This window comes from Anopheles moucheti, chromosome 2 (genome assembly GCF_943734755.1).
Source record: "Anopheles moucheti chromosome 2, idAnoMoucSN_F20_07, whole genome shotgun sequence".
In the NCBI taxonomy this organism is placed as follows: Eukaryota; Metazoa; Arthropoda; class Insecta; order Diptera; family Culicidae; genus Anopheles; species Anopheles moucheti.
In genome coordinates this window covers 58,771,278-58,797,040 of record NC_069140.1, presented here as the reverse complement: position 1 = coordinate 58,797,040, position 25,763 = coordinate 58,771,278, and the positions used below count along the sequence as shown (strand labels likewise).

Genomic DNA, 25,763 nt, shown 5'->3' with positions numbered 1-25,763 from the left:
GGCTGTGCTGCAAGGTGTAAACATTTGCTTCTGTGTTTTTTCTGATTTTCTTATGCATGTTGTATTATAAAAAGGTGCGAAAAAGTATGTTTTTTTCCCGGCAGGTGCACACGATGATTGACTGTGACTATACACGATATAAAGTGAGTGTACTTAGCAGGATGAGTGTACGTAAACGCAAAAATACTAACTTGTGGATACGCTCTTTGTGTACATGTGTGTTGTTTGGATGTGTTTAGTGCATGTTGTCATTTGTGTACAGGTGTGTATGTAGTAGGAAGACGATTGTACTCATTTCATCAATGTTTGTTGAGTTTCATGCTCTATATTGGGGGTTCTTACCATTCTTATTTTCGCTGCTTTTGCTTCTTTTGTTGCCCACAATTACATCTTAGAACGTTACATCTCGTTACTTCGCAGCACATTCTATGGTTTGTCACACTCCCCAATCATCCCAGGCGCAATGTTCATTTTCTTTTCAAAATTGCGCAATCCGGGCTTACGTTTTGGTTTCTACAAGTAATGAACGCCTCTCAACGAACACAGTCTGGATTGATTGATATAATCGTTTTGTTTTTGCAGATGTATTGACTAGTTTGAATGCTTCCCTTATTTTTACTACACTATACCACCTCGGTTGCATTTTTCGCAATGTGCTATCCATGTGCCAACCATTCGCCCTTACGCTTAATCCAGTCATCCAGTCTACACAAATGCCTTTTCGCGATTGGATTTGTCTTATCGTCTAGATGTGAGCGCTGGGGGCGTTACCCCAGGGGGCGACCGAGGGCAACATTATCATATTTGATTCGTTCAGCTGCCTATTTCTAAGTTGTCGAAAATTTACCATTAGCCTTAAACATCGATTCGATATGGAGATCGTTGAACTCGGAAATGAAAGTTTGAAATCTTGTTCAGCTATATAAAAACGGCGCCCAACAACATGTATGCGACAAACCGAAAACACAAACAAACAAACCATTCAGATGCGATTTCGATTCTAAACGCGCGCAGCATCGTATGTAAAGAATAGCGTTTGCACAATAATTACATGTAATAGTACCATCATACGCATTCTGCTGCTGTCTGGGCTGTCTGGGGATTTCCTCAAACAGTTGCCCCCACTCATCCTCTACCAAACCACCGGCGCACCGTTACGTTAATTGTTTAAATCTATATTGTCATTTTATGCTTGCGCATAAATGAACAAATTTAACTGGATTCATTGCACACTTTTTTGTCTTTCACCTTGACTGTAACCGTCTACAGTAACTGTAACAAAAACACTTTTGAGTATCAAAAACGTGTAAAAACGTGTTTGCCTGCCCGCGTACCGTTTTGAACTTGTATTTGAAATTGTATACACGGATTATTTCTTTTTACTACAATCATGCAATGGACATTGATTCCCGCTGCATTGATGTCTCTCGTTGCACGTTTCCGCCTCTAGCTCCGTCACATTTCTAACGATCAAACTATCCTAAACTTCCTCTGCGGGCGTTAAATTGCTAACAGTCACAATTATCAAAACAATCTATCCTAAAGTTTTGTATCATTATTATTACGTTTTGCTTTACATGTCATTTCATTCTTCTAAAGAGCTACACACGCTAGTGTATCCATCGGTTTTCACGAATAAAAGCCTCTTTTCTTACAGACTGCCCGCTAGCGAGAGCAACTACGCGCATATGGTAATATCATTTCTAATCGTGCCGTGTGTCCTTGAGATTTCATTCTTACGAATCAACAGGTGGAGCCTTCGGCGTCCTAACTTTTTCTTTTGCCAATTCCTCGGGTACTACTGTAATTGATACCTTCAATGTTACAACTACTAATGAACAAATTTTCGCTCGGAATGAATGCAGTGAACAACGATAGTGGTGAAGACAGTAGAACAAAACCAAACGTCTCTGCACAGGTAACTACGATTTAAACCAAATCACATCCTTTGCTGACTATATATCCAAGACACAAACCACTCGCTTTCTCATCCTCAATACAAACGTCGTATGCGGATCACGGATCCGGGTAAAAGTACGTCTACACTGTGCTGCTTCTGCCCTTATTTGCCAGTACTGCCACGGTTGTGTCCTTTCTGTCTCACGGCACAAATCCCATCACGAAATTAGATTCACGTAGTTCGTGACTCATTGCACTGTCGACGAGGGGCGTTTTACGATGCACGTTGGGTTTTGGAAAGTTTACAAATACTCAACAATATCACATTTAATCGATATATTAGGGCAACTGGCGCCTACCATATTTCTAGCACGGTACCTAGACTCCTTCTCGTTCAGCAGCTTGCGGAAGATGGGCAGGATCGCTGTTTCGCCGTCGAGCAGCTCCGATTCGGAGCACGCACCGTACAGATTCGGTTTCGAGGCGGAGCCGTCCTTCTTGCGATGCTTGCTAATGTGGCCACCGCCTACATGGCCACCCGTACTTCCATCAGCCGTGCCGCGTGAATCGCTCGATCGGTGTTTGCGATCCATCGTGCCTGCCCGCTCCGCGCCCGGCGCCACGTTGGGTGTCGAATGGTGGTGCGAGTGTTGCGACTTGGTCAGTCTTCGGGACGACATCTTGGTCGGGGTAACGTACCCGCCAGCACTGACACTAGCGCCACCAGCCGTACTGCCAACCATGGACACGGTTGCCGTCGAGCTGGCGGCCGTGGAGCAGATGGACGACGAGAAGGTTTGATAGTCACGCTGTTCCCGTTCGCTGTCGGTTTCGCTCTGGCACGCCGTACTTTTGTGCTGCTGTTTGTGCCGATGCTTGGTGCGATTCTTTTCCGACACGCTTCGCTGGATCGGCCCTGGGGAGGTGGTTGCACTATTGTCATATTCGTATTGCTGCTGAGCGTGCAGTTGCTGTTGCTGCTGCTGTTGTTGCTGCTGCTGCTGCTGCTGTTGTTGGGTTTGGTTAATATGTCCGTGGTCAGGGCAGCGGTTCGAGCCCTGATGTGAGCGTGGCGATTGTCGTTGGTGCTGCTTAGCATGGGACAACGTGTGCGTGTCCCAAAGATCACTTTGAGAAACGACAAAATTTCCTTTCAGCGAGGATGACATCTGCACACTGACGCGTCTTGATCCATCGCTGCTCATGTCTACAAGTTGTACATTGATATAGAATTAAAAAAAAATTGATACATTAGAGGATTGCTTTGTAATTAAATATTTATTTCGTTCTTGACAGATTTTTCTGTAATTAATGATTGAAAATTAAATTGATACCACTTTGTTTACGTAAAGAACCAAGTAAAGGATTCTAAGATCATCGTTCCTGTCAAGAAGCGAGATAACATAAAATATAACTCATAAAAGAGCGATATTAGACAGTCAACAAGACCAGAGACTATCACTGTATCTCAGACCAGATCACCGACATGCGCCTAATTTACAAAAAGAAGGTAATCAGGAAGTAAATTAGATTACTGTATTAATGCGGTTAAACCAGGTGATGGTGGATGGACAATGAAAGAGGCGCTGCTGTGACGAGATCTACTAGCTGTACGACGAATTCACTGTCGTACTGCGGAATAGACTCGCCAAGTTCCGGTGGGCTGGTCATGTCATGTGAATGATACCGGATTGCTCAGCCCGTAAGATCTTTTAGGTCGTCCACATGGACACAGGAGAAGTGGCGTCCTCCAGAAGAGCCTGGATAAAGAAGGGCCCGGAGCGGTTGTTGCGCCGGATAAGTAAGTAAGCAATGATCTACGCGTAGGTAGAGGAGCTCGCCTATCTACTCTTCAAGCTAAGGTTATGGCCATTCGAGACTTAGGGATCAGCTTCAGAAGCCATCTTCTATAAGTAAATGCAGAGCTGGCCTGTGCTGGTGATAAATACTTGGCCATCATATACATCTACTGTGCAGTAGACGCTTCTGAAGAAGATCTGGCTAGTGATAGAAAATCTCAGATTGCAGACTAACGAGACTGAAACCTAATTGAAGGTTGCCTTATCAAATACCTCACCGACCAGATTACATTGGGATGATGTATAGAGCACCTTTAAAACCATTCAAAATTCCTTTTCAAATAAAAAATTCAAAAGTTGACCTTCCACTGCTTAAAGAAGGAAATGTCTTCAATCGAATGGGAGTTAATTAGTTATAAGCAATACGGTCTAGCCGTTCCTCTCCAATAAAAAAAACTAAATGAAAAAAAAAACTAACACAACAATTGAAATTACTGAATATTAAACAACATTGATATTGAAATACAACATCGGATCCTGGTTCCCAACCATGTTTTTATGAAATCGCTGCGTTTGAAACTAGCGCTTTTTAAAACATTTATAGTATTTGTACTTGTATTCATCTCTGAGACAAAAAGTTCTGAACCGAGAAAGGAAAAACATACAATTGGCCCAATATTTCTTGTTCACTTGTATGATGACTTTACTTGACATTACTTTTCCTTTGTCCTGTCTTTCACACGATATTTATTCATTGTCACATTAATATCCCTTAACGCAACTAAAGCTACAACTAAAAATTGGTGAATGGATGTTAAGAATAATTCATCAAAAATACATGAAGTTAAATAAACTTTATGGAATTAAAATGGTAAATAATACATAATATACTCCGCGATGTTGACCTGACAACGTTCTCATGTTTGGCATCTCTTTACTACTTGAAACTAACATGGTCCATTCGACAAAAGAAATCATAAACCATATTAAGCATAAGTTTAGGCTTCGTGAATTGGTTTGTGAATTAGCCTAAGAGAACCCGAGAATAAGCTTCGTTGGAACATAAATATTTTTGAATTAAAAACGAACATGCATGCACGCATATAACACTTTCAATCGATATTCTCCCATCGAGCATTCAATCAAAGATCATAGGATAATTACCAAAAATCCTCCACCATTTCGAAATATTACATAAAATCTGAACACAAAAGTTAATGATTCGGCATGATCGCACCACGATCGAGGGTTGGAGAACGTCTTAGAAAAAGCTTCGATATTGTTCGAAGCGTTAATTAATTACCTCCTCTGCTCTTGCTACTCGCTTTCGAGTGATGGCACAATTGATTCAGTTCCGTGTTGGAATGTGTGATTGAGGTCGTAGAACTGCTGTTCGCTTGCGTGCTAAACTTCGCGACCGACGTCGGACCGTTTGTCGCCCGTTCGTCCTCGTAGTACCGATGCTGCTCCTGTGGGAGAGTAAAGAAAGAAAAGATTAAGAGATTATCGAAGACAAATGATCACAACGTCGCGACCCGTTCGAATCGGGTTAAAAATGTGCGATTTGCTACAGGGAAGTTAATGCGGCTTAAGCGCACAGATAATTATTTGCCAAAGCGCTTTTCAATGGTAGTCGCATTATCCGCCGACAAACGACAAATTGTTTAAAACGGATAATCAAAATGAGGACAGACTGTGGTTCTGGCATGACGCCTACACTGCTGGCACCGTGCTGTGCGGGAATGTGTGCCTTTCGGAAATAGGAAATTAATAAGCAGCCGAAGCAACAACTGGTCCCTGCCAAACGGGTTTGATCCCTTTTTCCCGCTGGGCGAAACGATTGGGCATGGTTCCAGCTTCCCGGAATGCATTATTTGCCAGCTCTGCACGCTGGCAATGGGACGAAATAATAAATAAGTGTGTGTGCGGCAAAAAAGGACACTGGTCGCGCGAACCAGACAGACTGTCGTGGGGATGTGAATCGAAACAAGCGAAACGCCCTTACCACTGTTTGCGTTTGTTGTTGCGTTTGATGCAGCGACTGTCCCGGTGACCACTTCGAGCTGGCCGACACGGACTCTCGTCGGACGTCGTTGAACATGGGTTTGCTCGGATCGACCGGCACGCTCGTACTGACGTTGATGGTCTGCGCTGCGGTTGCCTGAGTCGACTTGGCATTATTTATTGCACCGGTGGCTGATTGTGCTGCTGCATTGTGGCTGACGGTGCTGGTAGCCTGCGTAGCCTGGTTGGATTGCACCTGCCCGACAGAGGCGGTCGTTGCCGCCGCAATGGATGCCACTCCGGCACCGGCTCCCACGGCCATCGTTGTAATGGCCGTCGCCAGATTGGCACGCGATCCAGACGTTGCAACTGCGCCCGTCGGTACCTCTTCCCCGGGCAGGATGAGGGTCGTTTTCTTTTGCTTCCGACTGCCGGAACCGTTCGGGGCGATCGGGGAGGGAGAGAAAACGGACGGAGTGCAAAATAAGTGAAAATGAAATATTTCTAATACTTCGAAAACGATTTTTCCACACGCACGCGTGTGTGGTGCGGTTCGACCACCACTCTTGTTTTGGGCGTTTATTGAATGCACTTTTATCATTGCAACAACCATTACCTTTCGGGCCCGGCTGAATCCAGTGTGTCATTGCTAGAGCCTACGCTACCGATGGAGGTGAAGTCAGTTCCTTCTGGAATAGATTCAGTTACGTATGGTATAAATAATTTATGTCACTAATCGCCCGCTTCATGCCACACGAACTGTGGGCACAAGTGCATGGATTGCTACACGACGCGAAATGGCAGCGGCAGCAATTATGGAAACAGAAATAGCACATGACTTGTTTGTTTGTAATCTTTTGCAGCAGTCTTCTGGTGATTGTATAACGAAAGATTGTAAGCGAAACAATTTTAACGTTTTTAAACGACGCCTCACAGGTTTGTACAGGCAGTCCCCGAGATACGCTACTATAGTGGACCGCTATAACCCGAGAAAAATCCGCGTATGTCGAATGCTGTTGCAATTTCGTTTATACTTCAAAGTCACAGAGTCGACTTCCTTCTCTGAACTTTATTTAGTCAGCGAATCATTCGATTTTTAGAAAGATTACGTTAAAGTAAGTTAGAAAGAAATGTTTTATGTGACAAAAAGTGGATTTGAGACCAATTTTTCACCTTTTCGCTCAGATTTTGTGCTAAAAACTAGCTCATCTGTCAAATTTCCAAAAACCGCGTATAAGAGGAACCGCGTATCTCGGGGACTGTCTGTACTAACATACTGTGAACAATATCTTCCAATTTCCAGCACAAAAGTGAACTAGTTTTAAGGTCATCCGAGCAATAGCTGGCCTACCCTAATGAAGCTATCGCCATTAATTACACACGAATGCGCGTCAAAATATATCGGCAACGACATAACAACTACGTGGGAGAAATTTAATTAAGAAACCACCTCCACGAACGGTTTGCAGTTTCTCGAGCGCAATAAAGTAATACAAATGGCAACTAGGTTAACCAACATGTAGGCGACACTCGGAACACTCGGAAGACACCTTACGCCGTCGTTGTCGTTAGTTTTTAGGCGTCGTAACGATTATGTCGCTTCGTTGGAAAGGCGGGGGAAATGGTTCACAACGACATGTTGTGAGAAAATTTGGAAAATTGATGATTATTGCAAACCATAACGCGCTCGACTGGCTTGCTCCGATGATTATCAAGAAAGTCTCCATCCGGAATTGTGTAATTAAATGACAGACGATGAACATTGCAAAAATGGGGGGGATACATTTTTTGCTGCTTAAAGTACCTCAAGACCAGAAATCCTTCCTGTATGCTGTAATTTTTAGCAAAGATAACAGCTCTATGTACGTACCACTGGCGTAATCCTTTTTAACCTGCACCTTCACCGATTCCTTGTTAATGTCCGGCTCGGACGAGGACGCTTCCAGCCCAATCCAGGCACGGGCTTCCGGGCCGAGCCGTTTGATGAGCGCCTGCAGCTCCGCTTCCTTCTCCATCAGCACCTTCCGGAAGCGGCAGTTGGTCTGCTTAACGTCGCGCATCCTTTGCTCCAGCTCGCAGGCCGACGAATCACGCCGGTTCTTCGATACGGGACGCAACGTGGCACGTACCTTTTTATCTACCACCCCGCTCGGGTTGCGTTTCAGCTCCACCAGCTGCACGCACATTCACGATGAGCAAAGGCCACAAGGTATGGCAGCACGAAAGCGAGGTAACATAAAGGGGAATCAAGATAAAATCAGGATAAAGGAACACCTTTCAGGGTGAATGCGTTTGCGTTTTGCCCCGCTTACCTTCGGCACAAACACCAGGCAGAGTGTGGCCGTCGTGCAGAAAATGATGAACACGGATATCAGTATGAACATGGCGTCCTTGCGGTCGGACAGCACGAGTGCGATGGCCGCCCCCATCACGCACATGATCACACAGTTGTACACCGAAAGGCCGACGTGCTTCGAGTCGTTCAGTGCCGGTATGGACACGTGGCGGGTTTCCCAGGCGAGAAAGGCACCGAAGATTAACAGCAGCCCTTTGTATGCGTAGATGACCCCGATAAAGATGGTCATTTTGCTCGACTGGCAGTATTCGTTCTCCTGCACTATGATCACGTCCTCGAGCGTGGGGTGTTCCTGTGCAGAAAGGGTTGAAGAACCAATCGATCAATGAATGGCACTTGAATGATACGAAACCGACAAAAGAATCAACCCCCAAACTAGCGCAGCGCGCTCACACCTACCGATGGTTCGATGTATTTCGTTTCGCGATAAAATGGGTCCGCTATCTGCCAGGTCGTCATGATCGCGAGATCGATCGCCAGCAGCACACCGACGACGATAAACAGCTGGTAGTCTTTAATCACCTTCTTGTTGAGCTTCAAGTCGGTGAAGATGGAATGCACGCGCCACGTTTTGGAGAACATGGCGCCGAATGCGAGGCTGAAGCCGGCCATCAGCAACCAGGCCCGTGCCGTGCAGATGTACGGGAAGGCAGCCACACTGCTCAGACCGCTGTCGAGTCCGAGAAATATGACACTCAAGTACGTGAGGATGCATCCGATGATGATGAGGTTATTCAAGTGAGGACTGGACATCTTAATGTACCTGCGGAACCAGCACAACACACACACGCAATTAAAATCATGTTCCTGGTAGCTATCCCTGCCTATGCTGCCCAAACGTTCGGCAACGTATCACACAATTAATGCACACACACACACACACAAACTCCCTCCCGCTTGTCGTTACCTTTGGTTGCGGAACTTGATGTTGACGGCGAGAAACACGGTCGCCATAATGATGCCCACGCAGGAGGTGCTCGCGAGGACGACAAAGATGGTGATGTTCACCTGACTGTGCTCGATAATGCGCAGCGTTCGGTCCTTCGGTGGACTCCGGCCGACCCATTTCATCGGATGGCCCAAGCTGAGATCCAGCCGTCCGGTGAGCGAGCTGTACTCGCCAATCTTCACCTCCGCGCCGTTCTGGTACTGCTTCAGCAAAAAGCTCGCCTTCCGTTCGTTGTTGTAGAATCGCACCGGGCCCTGCGGAAGAAAGGAGACGCGAACGTGTCGCGCCAGCGTTAGGTCAAGTGGCACAGATGCCCAATGGAGCGAAAAAACGATACGCCAACGAACGGGGGAACGAACGGACGGATGTGAAAACGACATAACAACACCGGGGGCCAGGACAAACATGGTGGCGGCGTTGATGGAAAGATGGTTATCGTCAAGATTCGACGTACGGGCGTCGGTGGTTGTGCTGAAAAGTGGCCGTTCATTCGTCCATTTGCGCCTCGTGCGCGTCAACGATGAGTGCATCCATTGCCACTATCAATATCTTGTTTGTCTCGGCCTGTACTGGCGCGATGAGCCAGGATCAAATTCTAGCCGGGTAGCCGGGTACGTACCGTAACTCCCTCGAAGCTGGTGTTCTTGAGCGCTTCTAAAAATATGTCCTCCCAGTCCTTCACGCGATACTCGAAGTGTGTCAGGGAATGTTCCTTACGCTGGGACACGTACTGAATGGCGCTGGCAACGGCCCAGATCCCATCGTACGTGTAGCCGTGAAAGCGCGAATATTCGCCACCCCGACGGCTGTTGTACTCGGTCAGATACTCATCGGCTGTCTGCAAATACAAGAAAACAAGTGACGGGAGAACGGAAAAACGAAAGCAATCAGCGGTCGAGTAATCGGGCGATCGTAATTAGCGTCATGCCGGCGCTCAACAGGTCGCTTCCGCAACGGGTGAACGCGGCGTAATACGTACGATGCCGGAAATGGTGATGTCCCCGCTGGTGGACAAAGGTAACAGGTCCACGAGAATCGTCGACTCGAGAGCCGTCGCCACATGCTCGACCGTACAGTCGGTGTCGTTCTCCGCCCACCACTCGTTGCCGTACGTGCCCATCACGAGCCACTGGTAGGACCGGCCGAACATGTCCAGCTTGAACGCCTCGCAGAACACGCGGCGGGCCCAGAACTCGTTGAAGTTGCCGTAGATGATGCGGACGTCCTTCTCGCGCAGCTTGCGCAGCGACTCCTCCACATCGTACACGAAGCTCTGGGTCTCGACCACGTCCAGCCCCATCGCGTCCAGGTCGGCGACCATGTGGTTGTGCGGCAGCGAGTACCGCGGCTCATTCTGGTAGATGGTGCCGATGCGCGTCCAGTTGAACTCCTTCAGCAGCGCCAACCGGGGCGCATTGAACGCGTTCTCCGACGGCACCACGCGGAAAAAGTTCGGAAAAGCATCCTTGGTGAACATTGGATGCGTGTCGGCGTACGAGAGCTGCGTCAGGTGCCAGTGCTTGCTGGCTTTGGCGATGGGGTCCGTCACGTGGGTGCAGGCCGCCCCAAACAGCATCAGCTTGTGCGGGCCGGAGTGCATCATGTCGAAGAACGATTTCATGCCAACGGCCGCATTGCATTCCGTGTCGTTCCACCACATGTGCAGCCGGTAGTTGCGCAGGATGGTCGAGTGTTCGTTCACGTGGTCGAGCGCGAGCTTCACGCTCGGCATGACACCGCGCCCAATGTCACTGTTCTCCACGCCCTCGCCGTACGGGAAGAACCCCGCTATGTACACGTCCAGTCGGTGGCTGGAGCCGGGCCGCGATCCGGTCGCTCCCCGGTCCCCCACGAACACCAGCACGATTTGAGCAAATGTCAGCACCAACACTAGCGACGACGGATACATGGCCACGGGGCAGCGATTCCGACCAGCAAGTAAGTTGAGCCGAGCTTGATTTAATTTTATGATAATCTCTACCTCCCTCCCCGCACACCGAGTTGCCGCGAGTACTTTAGTGCGAGGCCACGCTCCTACGGTTCCCGTGCCAAACTTGCCTTTTTATTATTTCGTGGATCCGATCGATTTCGGATTATGTTGGCACTGGCACTGGGGCGGAGGTGGTTTTCGTTTTATTCACTGAGTCCACCGACTGCGACAGCGTCCTGTGACGTTGATGCGATGCGACGAATTTCGATGGCAAGTGTGCGGTGGACTCGAATTCCGGTGGCGCGGGGTCCTGTTATTTATTTTGCTTTCGAGTTTTTGTTGCTGCCGATGCTTGTGTGCGTGATTTGTGGTGTGCTTTCCGTCCGCCCTGCTTCACACCCCCGGGTGTACATTAGCGATTGGGTTTCGCGCCTCCACCGGTGCCCTTTACCCTGCCTTGCCACGCCGTCGTCCGGCACCGCCGACATCGATCCGATGGGGTAAACAAGCAATCATCTGGTCGTATGCTGCTGCCGGGCAAGCGAGTCGATCTGATACATGCACAGAAAAGAAAAACAGAAATCCATCACCATGAGCTTTTGAATTGGGAGGAAAATGAGACCACGGCGGCGCTCAAACGGCGCGGTACGACAGGTGTGCGCACGGTGGTCGCAGCAGCTTGGATGGGATCTATTTCCAAATACGTGTCAGATAGCCCGGATGTGAGGGGGGGCAATGCGTCGAAAATCATCCATCATGAACACATAAATCTTCCCGCGGAACAGGTAAAAGCAACATAAAGCCACCATAACCACCACCGATGGCCACCGTTTAGCTGCTTTGGTGTTTTAGGTTTTGCAGGCGATGCCACACGTGCTATGCCAGTGTTTGTGTTACTCGGAACGATCGCGCAATCATACATTCAAACGGTGCAAAACTTTCCGCAAATGTTGATGCAAAACATTTTTACTTTCAGTTCAACCCGATCGGGAAATGTGAGCCTTTCGTCATAAAATGTTCATCATGCATATTAACCTATATTCATATCGAGATAATCTAAAACCATTGCCATGAATCGATGATAAAATGAATTTTATTTCCAAAATTTCATACCTCATGGGCTAAAATGTACCCATATATCATACAATTATGCAATCTAAACTGGCATTGAATAACTATTTGTTGTTATCAAATTTTTGATTGGTGTATTACAAAATTTATGTTTTAGTGTTAGGTCTCATAAAGAAGTTTACACATACTGCAGCATTTTGGACGAGACCCAGTGGTGTGGTGTTTGTTAGAATTAACAAAATATGCATGTATTAGTATAAGGATGCGGATAGTATAACAGGTCGGCTGATATTTATTTGGCCTAACACATATATCGCGCTAGAAGATTTATGCCCATATCATATTTAGTTTGTGTCAAAATTTGACAGCATTCGGACAATAACCTAGTAGGCTAGAACAATTTGTGTGACGGAACTTTGGTGTTTTTAGTAACCATGGATAAGAAAGAATTTCGCGTGATAATAAAGCATTGCTTTTTGAAGGGGAAAAATACAGTCGAAGCCAAAAATTGCCTTGATTAAGCGTTTTTGGAGACTGCTCTATTAAAATCAACCATCAAATATTGGTATGCTAAATTTAAAAGTGGTGAAATGAGCACTGAAGATGGTGAACACAGTGGACGCCCAATAGAGGTGGTTACAGAAGTAAACATTGAAAAAAATCACAAAAATATTAAAAGCAACCGTAATGTGAAGTTGATCGAGATAGCTGACTTCCTAAAGATGTCTAAGGAACGTGTTGGACATATCGTTCACGAGTATTTGGATATGAGATAGCTCTGTGGAAAATGGCTGCCGCGTGAGCTCACATTTGACCAAAAACGACAAAGATTTGATTATTCGAAGGAGTATTCGGAGCTGTTTAAACGAAATAAATCTGAGTTTTTGCGTCAATATGTTACCATGGATGAGTGTTGGCTTCTCCACTTCACTCCAAAGTCCAAGAGACAGTCATCCGAGGGAACTGGACGCGCTGAACTTGCTTAGAAACGAGAAAAAAGCAACAATCAGCTGGCAAAGGTTATGACTTAAGGTTTTTGGGATTCGCAAAGAATAATCTTCATTTACTATGTTGAGAAAGAAAAAACCATTAACAGCAACTACTATAACAAATTATTGGTGCGTTTGAAGGACGAAATCGCCAAAAAACGGCCCCGGCACATCAAGGCAACGCACCATGCCACAAATCAATGAAAACAATGACAAAAATTCATGAATTAGACTGCGAATTGCCTCCCCACCTATCGTACTCCCCAGATATGGCTCCCAGTGACTATTTCCATTTCTCAGATCGCAAAAGGATGTACTCTGAGAAGAAATTTTCCTCGGATGAAGAGATGATCGCCGAAACAAAGGCCTTTTTTGAGGTAAATGACAAACGCTACTACAAAAAAGGTATCGAAAAATTGAAATATCGCTATAATCGGTGTATCACCCTTGAAGGGATGTATGTTGAATTAAAAACAATACTTTGGCCAAAAAAAGTGTTTTACTGTCATAGGCCAAACAATTATCAGCCCACCTGTTATGTAGCATACGTTAGTTTTAAGTAATGTGTGCCATAATTCATATATCAAATGGCGATCATGATCAGACCTATGAGCCTGTGAGATCTACAAATATCTCTTTGTAAATATTTAAAGCTAAATAAAACAACGACTCTTTTTATACGCAGATGTGGACAACTTGAAGTCATAAAAACCACACACACATCTGCTATGAAGGAATAGTTTATCCGCATCCTGTCCTGGTACGTTTCGCACACAGAAACTCAACCGTAAAGCTTTGCTCGGGGCAAACATTTAGTTGCTGCAAAAAGCGCCTGAACGTCAATCTCGTCTCTCGTCTAGCGCGAAAAGGAAGGTGTACTGCTGCATATTTTTGCGTCTGTTGGCTAACGATTCATGACCGAGCAGAACATATGCAATGTTGGAACGAAGGCCGGACTTGGTTGGGACATGGAATAATTGAAAATGGAACCCACAGTGCTGACAGAGACGGTTTTAAGACACAGAGTATCCTGATTCCAGATTCTTTACATTTACTCATCATAAGGCCACTGGAGGATCAATCCCCTTGGAGGCCCAGGGCGGAATTTTTCAAGGGGGCCCATAATTTTGCTACGACATTATCGGTGTTAGGGAGATGTACTTCAAACATGATGTAACAACACCAGCAAAGTCTCGGAAAGAAAGCTCCCTTGCGTACATCTCAGAGTTCTGTTGCGTAGCCCTGTAAACGGGCCTAGTAAGCTACTCTATATATATAAACGTTTGTATGCGTTAAGGAGAACCATAACGCCACTACTTGGATCACATTTTCTACGATTTACGTACATTTAAGATTCCTGATTAGTCCAGCGCCTGCTACGATTTTTCGCCTAAGGTACAGTTTTCAATCGGTTTACTTTACGGAAACAATCAGAGAAATTTCTTAGAAACCTGTTTCGCTCATGTTGAAGATTTAGGCGATGAACAACACAATTGTTTTCAGATTTGCGTAATCAGGAAAGCATGCTTTTCAAGAGGTGACACCTGCAGTGTGGAATAAATTTGCCCATCACTATTGCTATTGCATACTACCAAACCCGTGAGAGCGATCGCTAGTGTACGGAAGATGGATGAAACGGAAAGCATCTTTCATCTCGCTCAAACTTTCCATTAGCTGGTATGAAATTCCATACAAAACCAGCTGTTTTCAGATTGCCGATACCAGGAGAGCATCCACGGAAGAGGTAGCACATAGTACAGCAATTTTGCTTGAAAACCGCCGAAAGGTATGCAATGTTTAAACACTAACTTTCCCGTTTTTCGTGAAAAATTTCTTCGAAAACTACCAGTTTCCGAATTTAAAGTACCAGGAGAGCATGCACGGAAGAGGTAGCTCCTGGTACTGCGCCGTAAGGTATGCAATGTTTATACACTAACTTTGCAACCAACTTGCAATGCAAGTTAAGTGCAAGCAAGAAACTTGCAGCAAGATGGCGCGCAAGATGGCGCCCAACTTCGTACTTGCATGCAAACTTGCATGCAAGTTCTTGCAATCAAATTCTTGCATGCAAGGTTGTATGCTAGTTTGCATGCAAGTTTGCATGCAAGTTTGCATGCAAGTTTGCATGCAAGTTCTTGTATGCAAGTTTGCATGCAAGTTCTTGTATGCAAGTTTGCATGCAAGTTCTTGTATGCAAGTTTGCATGCAAGTTCTTGCATGCAAACTTGCATACAAACTCGCATACAAACTTGCATGCAAACTTGCATGCAAGTTTGCATGCAATAATTTGCTTGCAAGAACTTGCATGCAAGTTTGCATGCAAGTACGAAGTTGGGCGCCATCTTGCTGCAAATTTCTTGCATGCACCAAACTTGCATTGCAAGTTGGTTGCAAGGTTAGTGTATAAACATTGCATACCTTACGGCGCATTGCGTTGCAAGTTGGTTGCAAAGTTAGTGTATAAACATTGCATACCTTACGGCGCAGTACCAGGAGCTACCCCTTCCGTGCATGCTCTCCTGGTACTTTAAATTCGGAAACTGGTAGTTTTCGAAGAAATTTTTCACGACCAACGGGAAAGTTAGTGTTTAAACATTGCATACCTTTCTGCGGTTTTCGACCAAAATTGCTGTACTAGGTGCTACCTCTTCCGTGGATGCTTTCCTGGTATTATACATTCGGAAACAGGTAATTTTCGAAGAAATTTTTCTCGACCAACGGGAAAATTAGTGTCCTGGTCCTGGTGCAATTTCGTTTATACTTTAAAGTCACAAAGTCGATATTCTTCTCTGCATTTAATTTATCACATAGAAAAAATGTTTTATATAACCAAGGAAGATATTTTTGATCAATTTTCTACCTTGTAAATTATTTTTTTTTTTGCTATAGTTTAACTTTGTTTTAAAATTTTCAAAAATCGCACAATAGGCACAAATTTATTGGGGCCCCCAACACGGCGAGGCCCTAGGCGACCGCCTACTCCGCCTACCGTTTGATCCGCCGCTGCATAAGGCGCAGAGGAACCAAGGCCTCTGACACTAACATTTGCCATGGGATCGTGGAGCGGGAGTTTGCCATCTGGCAGAACCCCAAACTTCTCATCGAGTATGCGTATGCATCTGTCATTTTCGTTGATGTGATCAGTATAATCTTGTTGGGATCGTTGACAGGTCGTAAATATAGATCAGCAATTACGGGGTCCCTAAATAGTTGTCCTGCGTGAACCCCGGACGTGATGTTGGTAGATAAGATACAGGTGCAAGATACAAAGGTTTACAAAGGATACTTGCAAAGTTGGATGGTCTAACATACCGAAGATAAGGCATCGAATCCCATCAGGACCGAATGATTTAGGTATGAGTTGGGATATTGAGCTATGCGATTAAACATAATAATCATATCATGATTTACTTTATATGTCGTTTAAATCAAACAACAAATAAAATGGAATAGAGGGGAGAAAATGTCGATCAATCAGTTAATTGCACATATCCCGCAAAATATTAAGCAAAATTTAATTGACTTCTTCCTTTGATGCATACTTGCAAGACATTTCTTGTGAAAAACAACTTATTTGATTGAATATGAATATGATTTGATTTACCAAGACCGATTCGGTCGACTTGTGGAACTAATATACTTAGATGTGTGCAAGCTGTGCAATAGTGCCTCAACGACACAGCCCCAACCATTGCAGTATTTCCCCAGGAACCAGGAAGTGGCAGATGATTTTCATCTGCAACGCATGACTACATGGAGCGTTTCAGAAAACGGCTTTTTTTTAATTCCTCTCTGTGTGTGTCTTTTATTCCCGGAAAGCTGCATCCCGGTTCAGTGGAATGAAGTTCATCAGTAATATCGACAATTTTTCAAACGCTTTCATCCACCATCTGCGGAAAATTTCTCACCGTCACGTCACGGCATACGGTACGATCTACAGCATGGGTGGTACGGTTAAGTCTGATTTCAATTTTCTATGATTGACTGTTGGCGAGTGCTTCTCTGTGTGTGGGTTTTTTTTTGTGTGCGCACATCTTTGCCACACCGTCACGTTCCAGCGAACCATCCGCAGTCGGTACTCTCGGAAGGATATTGAAAATATCATACGGTACCGTATGCTGCAGCAGGACGCACTGCCGCGAACAGCATGTTGGGCGTTGTACGAGGAAATAAATATTCATCAAAGTCATGAGCTGGCTGGTTTTCGTGGGAAAAAATATTAATTAAGATCTGTTTGTGATATTGAATGCTGGAATGAATATATTCATGCAATTAACGAATGGAATCTTCTAAAGTACACATTTTTCCGCGTGGCCTTTATCGATAACGTGTTGTTACCAGTTATGTCAGCGGTGCGGAGCCAATTGATGTTCGCATCTATTCGGCGTAATTGTTCTAATATAACAAGCGAACGTTATACAAAACATGCTACTAGTACAAGTGGTATTTGCATTTCGACTAGCATAACAAGTTTTTGTTGCAACAGTTATTTAATTTATTGTCCTCACCGTAATCATTGATTTTATCAGATGTAAATATTAAAACTTATATCACTCTTGGTGCATTTAAAAATTCGAAGAATCTTAATCTTCTGTTTTGGATATTCAACGTAGAGATTGATCTCTAGCTTGTTGTTTTGGCTCTAGATCGCCCAGCTCTAGACTTGTGCGAAGGTTTAGAATTCGATGGGATTAGCTTGAAGTTCTTTTCTATGAACTGCTTTCACATGCAATGCGAATCCTTACAAGCAACGGTAATTGAAATTGGAAGTAATTAATCAATCAGCCTTCTGTACGTACCGTGCCATTAATTATTTATTCGTGAATATGTGATGATGAACATACATCATAATATTCGTGTGTCTCGTGCGTCGATGACAGAAAAATGAGTAACTTTTTTTCTAAATATTTGACCACTTGTTACTCCAATTCCAATCAAACAGTTTCTATTTACACGCCACAAGCGATTGAAATGGAAAGCAGTGGGAAAAAGGGTTCATTCTGCTACTCAACATTCGCATGCCGTGGAAAAAGGAAAGACGCTTAATAATGCATTGCCGAACCGCAACAACGACAGCCAGAGGGATTTTCGCGAATAACTCCACTGACATGGGGTTTACAATATACAATGTGACACAAATTTGACGACAGGACATCTATAATGCATTTATCTTTATGTAGCTCATTCTAAACTCGTGTTTCCCTACCTGCAGCACGTTATAAAGCTTTCAACAGGGGGTGGAGTTTGGGCAGCGTTGGCTTGCCACAAAACCACAAAACCGGGATTCTACCATGCATGTGTGTGTATGTGTGTGTGTATTGTTGTTGTACAAATTTGCCACCACTACAGAAATATCTCACCGGCCCCCCTCCAAATATATTTCAAGAATCCGGATGGCCGAATGGCCAAAAGCGGGCAAAACGGAGCTAACAAAACAAATCCGGCAAAAATAACTCAACAAAATCCCAATCACTGGGCAATAATAAATGACTCCTGGCTCCTGAAGCACCATCATCGTTCCCACGTGCTGGTTTTGTGGACTCGGGTAGATGTGACCTACACGCCGCTTCCACCGCTTCCATCGCTTTCCACTCCCTCCCACCTCCTCGCTTAACCGCGGGTGGCACTCATTTTCTTTTTGCCATCAGCGCCGAAACCGAATGCTCTCGAAGAAGAACAATCGGGCGCACGATGCTGCTGCTGACCCTCCTGCCCGTTCGTACCGCGTTCCACCGGAGATTCATTTTATGTAATTTTAGTTCGATTTATTGCTGTGAACGGTTTCTCAAATCTAAAACCACTGGCCATGGCATGGGTAGTATTCTGCCCGAATCGATTTCCAGCACCGAGGAGGAAGCACGAAACAAATGGCAGAAAGAATGGGGCAAAAAAATCGAAACCCCACCGGCCCAGTAAGTCAGGAAGCAGCAAAACGATATCAAACCGTTTTGTTATTCGACGTTTTGTGCTGCAAAATTTCGACTCCTGCGTACGGGTACGCTAGTTTTATTGACGAGCTTTTGCGGGTATTGTGGGTTTTTTTCTGTTATTCTTTCCCGTGCGTCGTTTCGCTGTTTTTGGTTGCGTTTTCCACTGTACGCGCCGTGTGTTTTAGGGCCACACGAAACTTATCAAACCGATTTGCATTTGCTCGATCGGTGTGGATTTGGTTTGGTTGGGAGTTATATGGACGTTCTTTTTTTGCTGCTTCTATCTGTCAAATGATTTCCATACCAGGCGAGCAAGTTACGCTTCCTTCGAAGTGTCTTTGATTTGATTTATGATGTCGTGCGCACGGTGTAAAGGTGGTAAAAATGAAAATCCGTTTGCAAAACCGAATGCAAGTTCGGCGACCATAAAAGCAACCGCGTTCCAATATAATGTGAAAGTGAAATGAAATTGTTCACACTGGGATAACGACAAAACAAAGACAACAGCACCGTGAGAAAATGGGACAGCTGGCGGTACGCAAGGGAAAAGAAAGAAAAGCTGCTGCATAAAATCAACGATGGACGTGGACGAACCGAAAAACCGGACATTCATTTCGCCCAGATTTCTACTCCCTTTTTCCCTTCCATTTTTTTCTTTGCCTTCTTGCTGGAGCTTTTCATTCCGGCCATTGTGAAATGTCAGTCCGGGTGAATGTTTAATTGCGAGAAAGTAATTCACATTCAAATATCACCGATTAGCTGGCCGCTGGACGGGTACGGTAAGCGAAGGTCCACTCCACTCCATTCGCTGTTGCGAAACAACATGGGCGGGCGGGACGATCATGGACGGGCAGGCGAATAAAATGAAAACAAAAAAAGATACGAAACCAAACTGCTGACTTGGGATTCTTGGGAGCAGCACCCACCCATCCACCCACGTTCGGGTGGGTCAAAATGGAATTTGACATACCGCTTACCGTATCAAGGAAGAGCGAAACAAACAAAACGCAAAAAAAGCAACGCCCGACAAGTTGAAAAGAGCTCCGAGCGTTTCAGGAAGCAGAAAACACACACACACACACACACACACACAAAGGAAAACAACAACCGATTGGACCGATCGAGTGAGGCAAGCGTACAATCGGGACCAAAAAGCTCGGCGAAGAGTGGCATCTTTCCGGGATGGTTGTGTGTGGTTCCTGCTTAACTGTACTGTACCACTGTGAGTGTACAGGCTTTCGGCCACCTTTCGGAGATGTTCGGGGACTTACAATGCCAAAGGTCGCCCATATTTTAAGTTGGAAACCACCCTCCAACCCAACCAACCGGCAGACAACGGCATGAATGCGTTTGGGGACTCGTGGCCGAAGCTGCCAGCGGCACCGGCATCAAAAGGTATTTTGAATCTTCCACCAATTTCGGGCGTACCGGGGAAACTTACCAAAAAAAAACCCCACACCCACACCCCATAACCCAAAACTCCCCCCGAAACGTTTTGTACTGTTACGCCGTTGTACGCGCACGTGGGGGTGGCTAAGTAAGGGTGGTCGCGCAGGGCAAATGATAATAAATTTCATAAACACACCATTGCCCTTGAAAAGAGCGCAGCACGGGCAGTACCACCGGGGACCACGAGCTTTATGTGTCCTGTCGTCTTACCACGGAACCGCCGTCATCCAGTTATTAGCATTATTATTGTTTGTTCTTCCGCAGCCCATTTGCGGGCGGGCGAGTTTGGGGACGGGGTGGCACTCGCCAAACGTACGGAAAGCAGTTTGCCGTTTTATCGAGGGTATACACCCTCGATGACAAGTGAAGAGCAATAGGACAAAGAGCGAACGCAAAGCAAAAAACACCAGAAGACTCCCATCCAAACAAAGCAAAACCCGTAAAAGAGACACACGGAACGAACATACGGCCCCCATTCGGTTGGCATTTCCGCTGCTTTGCAATTATACACTCTGTAGCCACCCCGGGACGAAGAACCGCATGGGGAAGAAGGCCAGTCCCAGATCGGAAGGACATAACAACAACAATTTCACTGCCAAACAGTGTTTGCCACCATTCATTCGCACTCGTGCACTTCGCTCCGTGTGTATGTGCAGTGTGTGTCCAAAGGGAAACGTTCGTTTGGTTGCGCAACCAAACGAAGTTGCGCCCGTCGGCGGGTTCGGGACGACCGAGCGGTGCAAATCCGTTTGCAAGAAGTCACTAACTCAATGCTCCGCACGACAACACTCTCGAGTCTATGCTATTTATAAAAGGGGGTTTGCCATATTTATTTACAGCGGAAGCCTGGCCCAGCTCCGTGGCCCAGTTACTGATTCACGGTACGTTTGATCGGCTGCAAATAGCATCCTTGGCGGGCGGGCGAGCCAAGCTACAACACGTGGATCTCCCCCGGGGTTGGCAAGGCAAAAAGAAGACGGGAAGAATCGGCTGTGTTGTGACAAATTATGCATTTTCAATCGGAAGGACATGGCTGTCATCGAACCGGAACGAGCAGCGAACCCCGGATGCGAGCCGGCACTCGGTAAGAAGCACTCGCGGAAAACCGACCCGGAAGGGCTCGTGATGGTGTAGAAAAAGCACAATATCCGCCATTAGCCATGGCCAGACAGACGCTAGCGCTACGAACGAACGAACGAACCGAACGATGGATCGAACGGCCTCCGCGAAAAGGGATGCACACCTGGCGGTACGGTGCCACGAGAAACATTACAAAACGAAGCCAATGCAATATGAATGATTGAAGTGCAATAATGGCTTCTCGTGTTACACCAGCAAGCAGTCATCCATTTCCGCCCCATTCACCGGGCACCGAATGCGCTGCCGCTCGCTCTCTCTGCATGATGTATCACGAATGCGCCCTTATCAGCAATCGAGTTGATGCTCTGATTTTGTGGCTTTCTGTGCCTTTCAGCCATACCGACCGGTATGGCGCACAGCACGCCACCGAGAAAACCCGGGTGTCGGGTTTGGTAGGTGAGTAAATGATCCAGAAAATTGATACGCCAATCTCGTTGCTCTCCCCGCACCTTTACAGCGCATAATCTTCACAAGACGACGCATCTTTTGGGACCATTTGAGCTTATCTGCTTCGGCGGTGTCTTTTCCTGAGGCCGGTGTTCGTTCCCCGTTCGGCCTGCCTTCAGCGTTCAATCTCGTTCCTGACGGGGATTCGAGGCCCCCTACACGGATTCAATTGGCTCAATCCTCGGCCATGTTGCGCCGCCAGCAGGCCTAGCACTAACCTCGAAAAGCTGCCGCGGAAGGAAGCCTGGCGGGACAAGCCGAAGCCAGAACTGGTATGGTAATCGTGCAACAATCGTGAATATGAAATATCATTACCTTCCAGCAGCACTGGGCACAAGCACTCACTTCGGGTGGAATAATTCAGTTAGCAGCCAGAACGTGCCGTCTTTGGTTGCAGTAAAGGGGGGGGGAGGTTGAAAAAATAATATCCCCATGACGCAGCGGGAACGAAGAAAGACTTGCCCCGGCAGCACGTGGACGTGTGTGCGTGTTTGTGCCGAAAGGGAAGGTCCTTAAGGTAGAAGTTGATTGCCGTGGTGGTGTACTAGCAGTAGCATCCACTACCGACGATAGCTAGCTTTCGATGACCTTATTCCCGCATTCCCCCGGGTGGGTTTCTCCCCGACAAGGCGGGAGTAATGATAAAAATAGTAATAATGGTAATCATAACACTACTGTTATGGTAAAGAAAAAACAGCCAGAACCGAGGCCGAGCGCTGCATGAAATATTCTCCGGCATAAACGAGCACCTGCACCGTCCACTTCTGCTGCTACTGCTCATCCCACCGCCACGAGGGTACGTTTTTACATAACGTCTTAAGATCCATGCCCTGGGAAGCTGCCAACTTGAAGGACACGGAGTGCACACGGAGTAGGCTGGGATGCTGGAACTGCCGACCCGTGCACGGATATATGCCAGGGATGTGACGTTCGTTCCCTTTCCTCCCCCCCCCCCCCACTCTCCCCCTCTCCGGTCCATCCTCCAGCATCCCACGCCTGAACGGATCTAGGCACATCTACGCGGATTTCTTCTTCGAAGCTTCTATTTCTTCCCATTAAAGGCGGCTTCTTTGCACCCGGGGCCACCAGGCCCGCGGCTAGAAGACAAACTTTTCTGCTTTTCCACCTATTCCGCTCACGTGTGGTGTATGCTGCGGGGTGGAGGATGGCGATAGAGATAATGGTGGGCAGCACATGGTTGCGCGGAGCAAGAAATAAAGTGAAAAAGATTTTCCACCCCACCCCCCGTTGAGGCTGTTGGGCGGGAACGGGACGAAAGTAAACCAAATTGTTGAGCAATGGCTGAGAAACCGGGTGGATAAATTGACGGTTTAGTTCGAAAAGGATGGATGGTACGCGGGGATTCAGGCCGCAGGTAGACAAGTTTGGCACGAAGGACAGGTTGTTTATATCGAGCGGAAAAAAGCGCCACCGGAAAAAAGCGCGCGCCAAGGGGTGATCGCCTTCTCCTGTGGGTTTGTGCGCTTCTGTGTTTTTGTTGTTTTTGTTGTTACTGCTCCCGTTATGTCTCGCCCGTACACTGCGCTGCACAGGATGCGAGAAGCAATTCTTATGCTTCTGCTTAAATATTCATGAGCGTAATAATTCGACTTCGTCAGCGTCGGAATTGAAAATGAAGATAAATGCAGACAGAACCGCTGCTTCCATAACCACCGCACCACCACCACACAAACACACACACACACGTACACGGCACGGCACACGGGGAACACACACACACACACTTCCGAAAGGGAAAAGCTCACAACAAAGCAAAAAAAAAGGGTGGAAACGCTCGGATGGTAATGGGGGCCGACGGGATGACGCAGGAGAGCGAGATGGATTGACGGGTACATTTGCCTACCAAAACCGGGTTACGTATCTCTTGCAGTGCAGCAGCTGAAGCGAATGTGGTCCCACTGCTGCCGTTAAGTACCGGTAGTATCGGATGTGGCCTAACCAGGTTGCGGATGTGGATGTAACGAAGTATAACGGAAAAAAAAGAAACCCAATAAAATCATGGCCTGGGAGTGATTTGGAGTTTTCCAGCGCGGTGTTTTTGGGCAGCTGTGTATGTTTGCCAAATCGTAACGAGGCCACGATAACAGCAACAGCATCAGGCCAAAAGTGCAAGCCGGAGCTACAACAAGCTAGCAGTGTGACGTAAGCAAACGTTACAACAATAAAGCGAACAATACTTACAGTGTCTCATGGGAATGGGAAACCGAAAGTGGCTAGAAGAAGGGGGGAACCGAAGAACCGAATGGAGAGTGGCAAGGGCAAATGCAGGCATTTCAAACGAAATGAAGAAATCTTTAGAAATGTGAGTTAATAAAAGAAACGACGAGAACAAAAAATTGACGAAAGTATTTAAGGTTACTTTCCTTCGGGACAATTTGGACCATTTCGGAATCTACTCGTAGACCCGAACGACTGCTAATATTTGCTTTGCGAACCAGTAACATAAATGTGGCAGAGAAAAGCGAGAGTGAGAGAGAGAGAGAGAGAGAGAGAGAGAGAGAGAGAGAAAGGGAGGGAAAAAAGTGAACATACAATTTTCAAACGATCTAAGTGTGCGGGATCCAGAAAAACCGTAGAACCGTCGCCGAATAGCTCCTCCTGCGGGAAAGCATTTCTGCGTAGATTCTGCGAAAATTGAGTTAAAGGTCTGATTCGCCAGTCGTGCTCGAGAATTGCCCTGGTTCTAGCCTTTATTAAACCTAAACTTCCCAAGATCTGCAGGACTGCCGTGACTGTGGTGACTTCGTGATGGTTCGTGGTAGTACGTTTTGAGGACCTACGGATGTTCCCGTGCAGGGGAAACGGGAAACGGGAAAAACCCGGAACTAACGCCCACATTGCCACCACCTCCGGGGGAAAGTGGTCTAAATTTGGGGTAATCATTTCTAATTTGCGATCAACGAAGTTGAATAGTTTTGCGGTTTGACCCGCAGCTAACTGCTTTATCGGCCCCCTGTTGTGTGCGGGCCTTGTCGGGCCCTAACCAGCGGCAGCGCCATTGTCCATTAGTGCGCGGGGATGGATCGATAATTGCCGTCCTTCTTTTCGAGCTGCTGGACAAACACTAACCACTTTACTCGCCTGCCTTCGAAACGGTAAACGGTGCGGCGGGACGGGGGACGGGGGGACGGGATGGGAAATGGTCGCAAAGTTCAACAACTTTGGTTCAAGTTCTTTTCGCCGTTTTTTGGGAACTTTCAGCTCCTTCACACGTGGGCGGAACGCAACGAAACCAGGACGCAACAACAACGGTGAGGCGATTTAGCAGCGGCATTTATTTGTTCCACACTAGGTAGATTTTTTCTAGGCCTGGCCCACCCACACATGGTTGCCTGTAACAGCGAAAAGCGTAGCTGGGAGGCAAGCTTCGGAACGGAACGGAACTGAAGCGATCAGAGTAAGCATTACGAAGCAACGAGCAGAGCCAGATAGCGATGGGTCGAATCCGCCGCTTGAGTGGAATGAATCGCAATGAATAATAGCTCAGCTTCCGCTAGTTTCTTTCTTACGGACAAGAGCTGAACACACACACACACACGGGCCCGGGGATTCAATGGATGCAAGATAGCAATCCGGGGCATAGAACATTCCAGATAAAAGCTCTCTCCGGCATTAATATTTCCTCCATAATATACAAGGCAGAACACGTGTGCTTTGGCGGTGTGGATCCATCAATGCCACGATGCAATCATTGGCGATGCTGACGGCACAGCCCCACGGCGGCCCCTACCCGCGGGCATTCCGGATCCTCTTCATCTCAAGTGCCACAGTGGGGGGGG

The 25,763-nt window shown here is 46.6% G+C and overlaps 1 protein-coding gene across 1 annotated transcript; it reads right to left on the bottom strand.

The window, feature by feature from the left end:
- Positions 1-2,092: 2,092 nt before the first annotated feature.
- On the bottom strand, positions 2,093-10,916 carry LOC128296830 (gamma-aminobutyric acid type B receptor subunit 2). Its single transcript, XM_053032329.1, has 10 exons — positions 9,987-10,916; positions 9,627-9,845; positions 8,966-9,261; positions 8,458-8,821; positions 8,015-8,350; positions 7,573-7,876; positions 6,319-6,391; positions 5,704-6,130; positions 5,002-5,167; positions 2,093-3,106 (listed from the first exon to the last, which is right to left on the bottom strand). The coding sequence occupies exons 1-10, from the start codon at positions 10,914-10,916 to the stop codon at positions 2,202-2,204; spliced, it is 4,020 nt and encodes a 1,339-aa protein (XP_052888289.1). The 3' UTR covers positions 2,093-2,201.
- Positions 10,917-25,763: the final 14,847 nt, after the last annotated feature.

Bases quoted from the DNA above. Each gene is read 5' to 3' on its own strand.
- LOC128296830 (XM_053032329.1), bottom strand. From the start codon at position 10,916: ATGTATCCGTCGTCGCTAGTGTTGGTGCTGACATTTGCTCAAATCGTG. The intron at 7,877-8,014 runs GTAAGCGGGGCA...ATGTGCGTGCAG, and splicing joins GCCTGGTGTTTGTGCCGAAG to CTGGTGGAGCTGAAACGCAA. The intron at 5,168-5,703 runs GTAAGGGCGTTT...ACTCTCCCACAG, and splicing joins AACAACAAACGCAAACAGTG to GAGCAGCATCGGTACTACGA.